Below are 13,098 nucleotides of genomic sequence, written 5' to 3'. Positions count from 1 at the left end.
CTAATGCAGCCATCACATTTAAAGACTAGTAACCTACAATATATAAAATTTTTGTTTTTGGGTTTCCGTACAGATGTGTCATAATATGATATGTACATAAGCCCTTGCTCATTAAAAATAATGCTCATGCTGTGTGACTGATATCTTATCTCAGCATTTGTTACATCCTATAGGTATTGTTCTAGCTGTACTCCAGGGCCCTCTTGTATTGGTTATGGCCGAGGGTGGACTGACAACTCATGGGGCCCCCAGGCAATAAGGGATCATGGGACCCCTGTGTCCTCAACCACACTCAAACCACACCCAAAAAAGCCTATGAAAGGTACCAGGGGCATCTCATGGGTCCCCCTACTGACCCCGGGCCCTCGGGCAGTGCCTGAGTTCCCAAATGGTCAGTCCGCCCCTGGTTATGGCTGACATTTTTTCCAGCTGTAAAGTATAATGAATGAATGCACTTACCAGTGACTCCTCTTCAGACAGAAAACGTGCCTCCTTTAAATCATTCAGAATAGAAGAGTATTCAGTAACCGCCAGGCTAATAGGGACCTTTGACTTTGCAAAAAACCACCGCAGATCTGCCAGGGAAACCTTCTGGCCATTGTGCCCTGTGTAGAAAGCAAAGTTCAATGGGTATGAGAATTGTCTGTGCTCTGGTTCTGTTAACCTCCCTGGCGGTATGATTATTTCATATTTTTGGTGCTGAAAGCGGTACAATTATTTTGCATGGAAATATGTAGTTTTTTTATTGTAGGCTGTAATTTTTAGGAATAACTCACTGAAATCTGTCTGAACAAGATTCTAAATCATACATTTAATTCAATAATATAATCAAACCAAAAACACTGAAATTTGAAATATAGCGCCAAGTTCGCACATCACTGAGCAAAGTCGCAGAATCGTTTTCAGTGTTTGATGATAAATTTCTCCACGAATCATTATCACTCAATTCTGCAAGTGGTTCTGATTTACTATCGCTGTTCTCTAGCTGATCTAAACCCGCTTTTGACCTAAAGGGACACTTTTTGGACGCCATGGACTTTTCTAAGTTTCCAGGCAGAAAGATCAATCAAAATGCAGATGGGACAGGACAAAGCACTAGGGACAAAATATATGTGAAATGGGTTGAAACAGCAATGTTTTACCATGTAAAATCGTTTTGAAAAAAATTACTTTTTTTAAAATTTTCAAATTTCCCGCCGCCGGCGGCGCCCGTACGTCCCGACGTCACAGGGACCGGAACACTGCAGCCGGATGCCGGCATCAGCCGGAGGAGATGGCCGAGGATGCTGCAGTGGACACATCGCGGGAGCGAAGGACAAGGTAAGTGCTGCAGGGACTCCCTATACAGCGCTGCATGGTAAGCCCGAGTGTAGCTCGGGGTTATCGCTTTTGGTACTGACATTTTACCCCGAGCTACACTCGGGAATACCGTTAGGGAGGTTAATCATTCAGACATCTGACAGTATTTATATAATAAAGGAACTAATTGTATGTTTTGTTGTGTACTTTGTGCTCTAGAAAGTGGTGATGAGAGTGTGCAACTCTCAGAAACACTTGGAAGCCATTTACAAAGTAGCATTTTAAAAGCACATGCTCCAACGCGCTTAAACACATGTGTAACAACCTTGGTTTCTTATAATAAACATAATGTTTGTTCCCATCTCAGCACTGCAGAAAATATGACGTGTCTGTTTTTTTTCATGTTTTAGTACATTGTGAGGCCCAGTGCACTTAAACCCACTGTCAGCTCATTAAATATGTGTTTTGATACACTGAAAACAAGTATTAGTAAGCCTTTGTCAATGGCAGTTAACCCAATCCACTGCAAATTCTAAATTCAAAAACATATTAAAGGCATGTCAAACTGCATGTCAATGCACAAAGGAAACGCACATTGATACATGAAAACACACCTGCCTACGCTACAAAAAAAAGTTTATGCACACACATAGATCTACACGGGGCCTTATTCCTTTAGATTGTAAGCTCCACGAGCAGGGCCCTCCTATTCCGTCTGTACTGAAATGTATTGTAAGTGTACTGTCTCCCTTATATTGTAAAGCGCTGCGCAAACTGTTGGCGCTATATAAATCCTGTATAATAATAATTACTTATCATTAAAGTGCTTATTAACCTCAGACATAAAATATGAACAAAGCATATCCAACAGAGCTATAGTGTGTGCTTGTCTCAATCCAGACTACTAAGTGTCATTTCTGTCTGCTGCCTCATTCCTCTTCTATAAGCATGAGTCACTTCTGATGAGTTTTCTTGACACCAAAAGAAAACTGGTACAGTCTGTGATTGACAGCCTCAGCTCTGTTTCTGTGTGGAGGGGGTGCGTCTCTTCCTTCCAATCAGCTCTCAGAGCTCACCTCACTGATGTAACTTCAGCTCCCCTCCCCCTGCTTTTCAGAACTGAGAGATCCTGTGTAAATTCTGCACTTTGAATGGATGTAGGGGAAAGATTATCTGGAAAAACAGGTACAACGTATGTAGGAGGATTTGTTTAATCTCTGTGTATCGAGGCTAGTCACTTCACTGGGTATATGTGAGGGTTTCAAACTCAATATAATTCTGCACTTAGACTAAACTCTATAATAAAAGCAGCTAACACAGGTGAAAGATGCACAACCTCAAATATCACAAAACAAAAAGTGCAGCGCTAAAAAAAATTAAATAACTGGAAAAAATGAAACTGCTCCAAAGAAAGTCCATTCACAAATAAATGTTCACCATAATAAATATGTTTCCAACCATCAAAGAAGAGAAAAAAGGACCCACTTTTCCAATGAGTCTGAAGAGAGAGAGTGACACTCCAAGAATCTAGTGGCAACCACAAGTGAGTACGAGCCCTTACCGGAGCTGTTGGGCTTTCGATCTAATGAAAAGCAATGAGCGCTTTAGGGGTGAACCCCAAACATACCCGCGGCAGATGACGATACTCCAATCCTGTGGTGCTAATTTGTACTCCACACACAGCAGACACCACATTCCACAAACCTGTTAATTTAAGTGCTGCACTTTTTGTATTATGATATGTGAGGGTTTACAACCACTTTAAGGGCCAGTTCACACCACATGCAGTGGATGAATTTCTGCATCAAGAACGCATGCAAAGTAGGTGATATGATCTCCAATGGCATAGTTCACACCAGTGTGGTCAGATCTAGAGAAAAAGTAGAACTTACTGCATTTGTCATGCACTGGGCTGTACTAGAAAACAGTAAAATGCATAAAAATGCACCAGAATGCACTGGAATGCATAAAAAAAATGCTCCGGACCCCACTACAGTAAAAGAAAAACAGGAAAAGAAGGAAAAAAGCATCTGGAAATGCATAAAAAATGCATCAGAACATACAAAAAAAAAGTTAAAAATGCACATACAGAAATGCATCCGGAAAGGAACAGATCTGCAGTGCATTTTTGTGATGTGTACTGACCGTTACCCTAGGTTCACACCTAAGCATTTTCCGCAGCATTTTGCAGAAACGCACTACAGTCCATTTAACATGAATTTCCATGGGACAGGTCCACGTCTCTGCGTTTTCACTCGTGCGTTTTTTGGAAAGGGTCAGGTACTTTTTTAAATGCAAAAAGTTGCGATTTTGGTTCTATAGACTTCAATGGAAATGCTGCAGAAAAGCATGTAGTGCATTTTTTATGTGTTTTTGTCATGTTTTTGATGCGTTTTGTGTTTTAAATCTGCCTAGCAACAAGAAAAAAAAAAGCATCAAAAACGTGTCAAAAGCGCATGTGCAAAAACACAAAACGCACCGCAAAACGCAATGCAGAAACGGATCAAACGCAAACTGCATAGATGTGCAGATTTCAAGCATATCTGAACCCCCATTTTTTTTTTCATTCTGTATAAAGTATAAAAATGATTAAAACCCCTTTCAGGGATTTTTTGCCCTCTGTGTCCCATTGAAGAGATTGAATTTCTTTCCACAAATATCTTTATTAGAAACACCTTTCCAAGTACAGATACCAAAAACAAAAAGCTACAACATATGCCAGGGAAGTATCAAATGATAAAAACAGAAACAAGGAGAAAACACAACCCATCGTAAGCACTTAGTCATAAGATCTTCGTTGTGCACCTGGGTGAAGTTTTCATATAATATGCATAAAACCTTAAAACCTAAATTCTTAATGTAAAGAAAACTATCAAACACAAAGTTACTAAATCACCCTGATTAACGGGGCGAACCAGTCCTAACCATCATAGCTATGATTAAGGCCCACCTAGGGCTCAAACGCATAAGCACGGGACTGTATCTATAACTATTAACCTGTTATTAACCTCCCTGGCGGTATGATTATTTCAGATTTTTGGTGCTGAAAGCGGTACCATTATTTTGCATTGAAATATGTAGTTTTTTTATTGTAGGCTGTAATTTGTAGGAATAACTCACTGAAATCTGTCTGAACAAGAGTCTATTAAACATCCCGAGTATGATAAAATTTGAAACACGAAATCATAAATTATAATTTAATAAATAATCATGAAAAATAATAATATAATAATAATAAATTTAATTCAATAATGTAATCAAACCAAAAACACTGAAATTTGAAATATAGCGCCAAGTTCGCACATCGCTGAGCAAAGTCGCAAAATCATTTTCAGTGTCTGATGACGAATTTCTCCACGAATCATTATCACTCAATTCTGCAAGTGGTTCTGATTTACTATCGCTGTTCTCTAGCTGATCTAAACCCGCTTTTGACCTAAAGGGACACTTTTTGGACGCCATGGACTTTTCTCAGTTTCCAGGCAGAAAGAACAGACAAAATGCAGGCAGGGGACAGGACAAAGCACTAGGGACAAAATGTATGTGAAATGGGTTGAAACAGCAATGTTTTGCTATGTAAAATTTGTTTTGAAAAAAATGAAATTTTTAAAAATTTTCAAATTTCCCGCCGGCGCCCATATGTCCCGACGTCACAGGGATCGGAACACAGAAGCCGGATGCCGGCATCGACCGGAGGAGATGGCCGGGGACGCTGCAGGGGACACATCGCGGGAGCGAAGGACAAGGTAAGCTCTGCAGGGACTCCCTATGCAGCGCTGCATGATAAGCCCGAGTGTAGCTCGGGGTTACAGCTTTTGGCACTGACATTTTACCCCGAGCTACACTCGGGAATACCGCCAGGGAGGTTAATAAAGTATAACTGCAATCCCCTATGCTGACAACAAGCAGACGGCCGAGGTAGCCATGTCAAACCTGAAGAGTAAATATGAGAATGAGAAGGCCCTAATTTCCGATACTATGGTGAAGATGCGACATGAGTTAAAAGCCCTGAAGGAGGACGCGGCTACATTTTCATCAATGCACTCTGTATTTGTGAGCAGGTGTGATCAATATGTGAATCAGCTGGAAGATATGCAACGCCAGATTGTTGCAGCAGAGGATGAGAAAAAGACATTGAACACACTGCTGCGAATGGCGATCCAGCAAAGGTTAGCTCTAACACAGAGTTTGGAAAGCCGAGATAGTGTTCAAGAAGTCGCCAAAACTAGCAGAACAAAATCTGCTACAAAGTCTAAAACTCGGGCTTTCAAATCCAAAAGTTAATAGAAAAGAACATTCCATCCACTGGATCTTGGCACATCTGAACAGTTTTGGTTCGGTCAGATTCCTGCTGTGGAGATATTTCTTAGATTGTAAACTCCAAGGAGCATAGCCCTCCTAACCCTCTTGTATTGAGCTGTATTGTCTCCCGTTATATTGTAAAGTGCTGAGCAAACTGTTGGCGCTATATAAATCTTGTATAATAATAATGCTGCTCAATGATACAATAATAGCTCCAGGCCTACCTTTATTCCCTTTACAGGTTTGTGCATGGACCCTTCAGGAAACACAACAATTTGTGTATTTGAAGTAGCCAGAGATAACACACACAGTATAAAAGACATTTTTAAAAGATTCCTGAGTAATTAACTAAAAAATGAATCACATATTAAAACATACCATATACCATTTCCATTGTCAAGGCCAGGTCACAATTCTTGTTGCAATTTCATGCCTGAAAAACAGGGACAGCTTGGTAAGCAAGTTTATTATGTAGTTCACATATCTTTGATAAAATACAAATGAATACAATGTATTAGAGTTGCTGAATGATCACGCGGGTTTCCCTTGAACACCCCCTAGCTGCAAAAATGGCTGGACATGGTTCTACACATGCCACAGCAAAATGTATACCCCATGTTGCGTTCGAAAGGGGCCGTACCGCAGCCATCCTGCAACTGCGTGGTACGGTGGTGCAGGCGTTTCAGGGTTAAAACAGGAGGTGAGAAGGCATCATATTGCCTCCCAGCCACCTGTCATCCACCCGGGTGGCAGGGGAGGCCACATGTGTGAGTGAGTCCTAAAATGTCACGACTAATGTGTAACATTGTCAGTAATTACAGAGCTAAATAATGCTTTATTGAAGGAACATTACCCTATTGCCATTGAAGTAATGCACATGTGTGGCAGCAAAGAGGGTGGGCTGGAACCTGACACTGGGCAGGAAGGGGTTAAGACCAATTGGTACAAATAAAGTTGTTAAAGTAAAAAAATGAAAGCATGGCTCGTCTTAACACTGGAAAGGAAAGGGATAACATACATTTACATGCAAAATGCACCCCTTACCATAGTTTATGAAGTCTCCTCTGTTCTCTGTGACCTGTATAAAACCTTGAGACCTGCAGTCTTAGAGGACCATGGAACTTCTTGCTGACCTCAATGACCTAGCTATGGCTGGCTGACAACTGTTAACAATAAACTGCAGTTGTATTATATTTGGTACTGTGGACACACACGGAATTTACTTAATCAAAATCTCAGTGTAAACAGTAAAAAAAACTGTGAATTACACCAAATCGCACTAGATGCAATAAATAAATAAATAAATGCATTCATTCATGTGTAAATATTGCACGTCCCTTGCTGCCACTATATAAATAATTCCAAAATTAATATAAAACCCACAGTGATAATGTGAAAAAGTGGTGCACACACTTGACAGTGCTAAACTAATCATAAAAAATTAGAATTTAAACATACTATCCGAAACTTGATAATATATCATCCAGTGAAGTAAATAATAAAATAAAAAATTAAGTGATAAAGAAACATCCAGTGTTCAAATCAACAAAATTTAGTAATAAAAAAAGTCCAGTGATAAAGAAACGACCAGTGATGATGATAAAAAGAAAATACAGTGTTGAAAAACACAGTGGTCACAGTGCGCCCCCACACGGGTATGCACTTACCAGTGTTTAAATGTCCTCTGCCTTTAGTATGTAGAAAACAGAAGAGGGCTTCAACTGGTAAGTACTGGGAGTCCCCAAACTTGACTCATTCAACAATCATGTACCAGGGTTTCACAAAGTATCCACTCCGTTGTTACTCCATGCCCAACCACATCATGTAATGAAAGAAGAACAAGGCTGGCTCCAATGGTATAGTACAAAAGATATATCGCTTTATTGCTAAAAGAATTACACTTACAATGTGTAAGATGTTATCAAGCCCATAAAGTAAACAGCGGGGACCGCTTGGTGCTCTCACCACCTCCAGAACTATCAGACAAGACGCCGTCGCGTCACTTCTGGTTACAGACCCGCGTCACTTGAATTTAGTCCAATTTCTGTCCCATTTCTATTTACAGTCATGGCCAAAAAAATTGTTACCCCTGCATTACTGTCAGATAATGCACCACTTCACCCAGAAAATTGTTGCAATTACAAATGTTTAGGCATTCTCATGTTTATTTCTTTTGTTTGTATTGCTATTAGGCAAGGCAAAGAACAGAGGTATACCGCTCAGGCAAACAATCCAGATCAATCCACAACAGGAGCAGGCTCTGGCTGGCCACCACACACGATGAAATAGGAAGAAGGGTCAGATGCTCACCGGAGAATTGATGAATATAGTGTACATTTATTGATCCACAGGACACACAACACACCAGGACATGAATACAGGACCTGTTAACACGTTTTACACAATCTCGTGTTTAATCATAACCAAGGCAGACACAGCAACAGTAAGATCTCTGGAGATGGACTTGTAACCTTGAGATTGTCCATGCTGTTCCACAATTTTTGGTCTCAAATCCTCAGACAATTCTTTGTTGTTCTTTCTCTTCTGCATGCTCCACGTGGCACACAGAGACACACAACAGAAAAGTTGAGTCAGTTTTTTGCCATCTTAACTGGTTGCCGGTGTGATTTCTATATTGTCAGCCCCAGTTAATTGATACAGGTGAGTTTAATTACAAATTACAGAAGCATCACAAACTTGGAATGCATTTATTTCTTACAATTTTGAGAAGGTGCTAATAATTTTGTCCAGTGCATGTTTGGGGTTTTGGGTGGAATGTGTCAGATTTGGCTTTTGGTTTCTCCACTTTTTTGTGTCATACCAATACAAACAAAAGAAATAAACATGAGAATGCCTAAACATTTGTAATTGCAACAATTTTCTGGGCAAAGTGGTGCGTTATCTGACAGTAATGCAGGGGTGCCAATATTTTTTGCCATGACTCTTTATCCTGGTGTATAGACATGCATTATCATCCAAAGCTTTGAGGTTTAGGAATAAAATGATAAAACATGTTTTGTGATGTTCTTGATAAACAGGGTTCCACTGTACATGTAAAGCAGGTGTATTGAATTAAAATTCATATAGGTCAGGTTTTCTTCCAACAGAGGTCTGGATCTCATGTTGTGCTATGATTCAGATCCTTCCCATCACAGTATCCTCATTTTCCCCTTCACATAACAGTGCCCCTGTAGACCACAGTCCCTCCCTTTACATCAGTGTCCTCAGCCCCCCACTTCACATCTCAGTTTTTCTCTTCACTTCACAGCTTTCCCCCCTTTAAATCACAGCCCCCCTTTACATCACCACCTTCCCCATATTATCAGTGTTCTCTGTCCCCTTCTTCACATCACAGCCCCCCTCTTTACATTAGAGCCCCCTCTTCACCTCACAGTCCCTCTCTTTACATCAGTGTTCTCTGTCCCCCTTAATATCACAGCCCCCTCCTTTACATCAGTAACCTCAGTTCCTTCTTCACATCAAAGCCACCCCCTCCTTCCATATACATCACAGACCTTCTTCAAAACACAGCCTTCCTTTACATCAGTGTGGTCATGTGGTCAGTCCCACCATTTTATAGCATCCCCTCCTTTACATCAATACACTCCGTCTCCAATTCACATCACCCCTCTCCCTTTACATTAGTGTTCTCATTCTCCCGTTCACATCACAGTCCCTCCCCCTTCACATCACAGCCCCCCCCTTCACATCAGTAACCTCAGTCCCCCCTTCACATCACAGACCCCCTTCATAAGACAGCCCTCCTTTACATCAATGTGCTCATTCTCCACCCCACATCACATCCCCCCTTCTTAGCTTAGTCCCCCTTTATATCAGTGTTCTCAAACCCACCTTCACATCATACTCCCTCCTTTACATCAAAGCCCCCCTTTATATCAGTGTTCTCAGTCCACCCCTTTACATTACAGTCCCTCCTTCCTTTACATCACAGTCCTCTTAAAATCTCAACCCCTCCCCCTTCACATCATAATCCCCTATTTATCCCACCCCCCTTCCTATCACAGCTCACCCCTTCACAATCCTACCTTACACAGCAGAGCAGGGGGTGGGAGGCGCAGTAGGCCTAGACAGAAGGCGGGGCCCAACTTTTCATGTTAACAAGCAGGTGATTGGTTGCTAGTACCACCCAACATCCTAGAGAACTGGGAGAGGACATCCAGGCTGCTAAGTCTTGTCTGATGTAAAGGATTGTAAAGCAATGTATTCTGAATGATTAATAGCATTTGGTTTTATAATAAATGTAAAACAATTTTTTTAAATATTACATCAGTATAATCTACTGTAAATCCATGTCGGACTGGTGATTTTGCTGCAGCGATTAATCACTGTAGTTGCTGACAATTTGTTGCTAAGAATTGATTTGTGGCAGCTAAAGGTCTGACTCATCCTACATCATTATATTAGTGTTTGCTGCTACAAATCGCTCTCCTTCAGAAATTTGCAGCAAACCCATACAGGTACAGTGTGATGATTGCTGACATGACACGCTGCAAAAACTGTGACAGACCTACAAATCACTGTAAAATTAGCAAATTTCAATAAAGGTGGAATGCACCAGAATTGTCACTGTTCCCCCAAGCGCATACAAGCAGCTGCACATTAGGCATGGCTGCTGGTGTGAATAAGCCCTAAGGTGGGGGAGTACGTACAGTGGTCGCAGGGGTCACAGTTGCAACCCAGCCCTATGCTCCAGGGGGCCTGTGCGGCCCCTGTACACTTGGATAGGAGAGACAGCAGAGACGGCATATAGAGAAAACAATTCCCTCTATTTTGGGGAGGATGGAGGGGTTTTGTTCTACATGCCACCCTGCCGCTCCTCCTATCCATCTCCTGCTGCCCGGGGCTCCTATGTACTCCCCTGGCCCACCTCCCTGCCCACAGCACTGCCAGATTCCCCCCTAGCCTCTCCCATCGGCTGCTGCAGGGGGTCTGTCAGGATGGAGAGCAGGGAAGGGGCTGGTAAATGTGTCATTTACTGGCCCATTTCTTGTCTTTTAGAATAGAAGCAGTGATCCGTACTGATCACTGACTCTGTTTATTCATAACTGAGGCATAGGAAACTATGTTTACTATGCTTCAGTTTATGAATGAACAGGAAGCTCTGTACAGATCTATTCCTGTCTATTCACTCTGTGCAGCTGAGACTGCAGAGTGGAGACTGAGGGCTGTGTCCCCCAATCGGTCTCCTAAAATATTGTAAAAAATAACAATAAAAAAAGTATAAATAAATAAAATGGTAAAAAAAACCCACACTAAATATATAAATTATTGACACCAACAGCGAAACTACCAGGGTCACAAAGGTCGCACTTGGGACTGGGCCTTGACGTTCCGCCGCTGTGGGAGAGGGGGGCTTTAGGGTTTTTTGCACTGGGGCCCTGAAGGTTCTAGTTACGATTCCGCCCTAAGGGGATATGAAATTACAGATCCCTTCAAAAGAATATGTTTAAAGTGGAATTACATTGAAGTAGTAAATAACTGTAAGAAGGCAGCTCTCTATTGCAGAAGAGACATGCCATAGCAATTCTTCAATACAGAGACGCAGTCTTCTTTTACAAAGTTTGTATTACATTTTAAACAAATACAGTACAGTTGGGTTGAAGCTGCGGAATACAGTACATCAAATGCAAGGTGACAGTGACACACATTTCTATGCAGGTGCGTACACTCTCACATAAAGGGATCAAAGTACAATTATTATAGGGTGACTAATCTCAGATATCAAATGATTCCAAGGGGGCATTGGACAATGGAGGGTGTGTCATACTATGAGTATCGGGTATGGGAGCATGGGAGGGAATTCCCGCGCTCCCTAAAAAATGCGCTTAATTGAAGGTGTGGGTGCTATCAGACATTCCATTAGGGAGCTTAGTAGCGTTTTGTGAAGATGGGAAACAAAAGGCGGAGTGCTAGGGGAGGAGAAGAGGGAAAGGCGATCTGGTTAAGTGATGAGAATAATGAAACTAGGAACACAGTAATGAAAAAAAGTAAAGTGGAAAAGAAAGACGTAGAGAAGAGAAGAGTGTGGAGGTAGTGGGAGAAGGAATAGATTGGACTGGCTGGGAGGAAGAGGTAGTGGGGGTCTGCAAAGAAGTGAACAGTCAAGGTTAAGACCTCAGTTGTGCGTCAACCAAGGGGACCGGTGTCTTAAAAGTGGGTGTCGTTTAGTATAGAAGTGAATTTTTCATGAACCCTTGTACCCATAATCCCCTAGATCACCTCCAAGTTCAAGGTTGGCCTTTGTATGCTCTAGCACAGCATTTCTCAACCAGGGTGCCCAGACAACCTGGGATGCCTTGAGGTTTCTTCAGGGGTGCCTTGGCAAAATGTCTAAAAGTTGCACAAAACTTGTATACAAGCCAGCGGGTGGAACAAACCTGACTTTTAGTTACAACAAAGCCACGTTTTCAATTGGTGCCATTGCGACCTTCTAGCTGCCGGTGTCCTGACAACCAATGACATCATCATTTGATAAGGAGGATGTCAGTTGCCTGCACAGCATCCTAGTTTGACCCTCTCCATCAGTGCTGGGGTCACATTAGTGATGGCGAAAAACTGAGGGAGAGGAGAAACACTGTAATACTAGTCAGGACCAGTGTGCAAAAGTGTATTTGATTTGGAAGAATAAATCACTTCTAACGTTGGGTGTCCTTCATGTGTGGATGTTGCTGCATTATATAAAATTATTAAAATAGTTTTTTACAATTTAGAATGGGGTGCCTCAAGACTGTCTATAATTTTAAAGGGTGCCTCGGGACTGCCCATAATTGTAGAGGGTGTCTTGACTGAAAAGAGTTTGAGAAACCCTGCTCTAGCAATAGTTTGGCGTGTGGCTAAAAAAATGAAAGTTTTGTTTCCGCTCCGCTAAGGTCAGAGATGGGTTTGTGGAGTAAAACCTCCCATAGGTTTCAGGTAGCTTTTTGTTAAGAACGGATTGGATCAAATAATATACTCTTATCCCCAGCCTCTGGACTTTGGGACGTTGCCATCAAGTACAGTGTTGTTCCCCCAACCCCACACCCACCAAAACAAAAAACACAAAAACTGCTCCGGGGTCATATACTATTGGATCTGTACTTTGTGGGCATTCTCCTGGGCTACGATATTGATGGAGCATGTAGCTGCAGCTGACCAAATCTTGTTCCAATACGAGTTGCCAAGTCTTCCCCCCCAATCTTGTTCCCAATTAAGAATATATTGCAGTTTAGAGTCTTGCATAGGTGAGGTTATGGCTGCATATGAAATAGAGATCAAGCCTCTGGATTGTGGGGAGATTCTACATCTGCGTTTGAAGGGGATCAAAAGTATCGGTCTGACTGTGATGTGTTTAACAACTATTCTCAGTCTTCTATTGCATGTACACTAAGCTGCACATGCACAGTTCAGTGTGCATTCCCAGCACACTATGGTTGTCCTGGAATAGATGAGTCCCATGTGCATGCGCAGGATGACGTCATTTCCCCACCGGCCAATTAA

The 13,098-nt window shown here is 41.8% G+C and overlaps 1 protein-coding gene across 3 annotated transcripts in view; it reads right to left on the bottom strand.

Annotated features, from left to right (window-relative positions):
• The window catches only part of LOC149450733 (uncharacterized), a 65,876-nt gene that overhangs the window by 47,879 nt on the left and 4,899 nt on the right, over positions 1 to 13,098 (bottom strand). For 2 of the 3 annotated variants that reach the window (XM_089691583.1, XM_089691584.1), the window contains exons 2-3: positions 5,980 to 6,034; positions 460 to 605 (exon numbers count right to left, since the gene is read on the bottom strand). In XM_089691583.1, the coding sequence (XP_089547709.1) occupies positions 460 to 605; positions 5,980 to 5,995 (162 nt within the window). In that variant the 5' untranslated portion in view covers positions 5,996 to 6,034. Of the gene's footprint in view, positions 1 to 459; positions 606 to 5,979; positions 6,035 to 6,645; positions 6,665 to 13,098 lie in introns of those variants that run through there. The other variant, XM_089691585.1, reaches the window with a different exon arrangement.

The sequence above is a fragment of the Staurois parvus genome, unplaced genomic scaffold (genome assembly GCF_062004578.1).
Source record: "Staurois parvus isolate SC_StPar_1 unplaced genomic scaffold, SC_StPar_1.0 ptg000564l, whole genome shotgun sequence".
NCBI classification, from domain to species: Eukaryota; Metazoa; Chordata; class Amphibia; order Anura; family Ranidae; genus Staurois; species Staurois parvus.
Note: the sequence above shows the minus strand (reverse complement) of the source record. Positions and strands in the feature narration are given on the sequence as shown.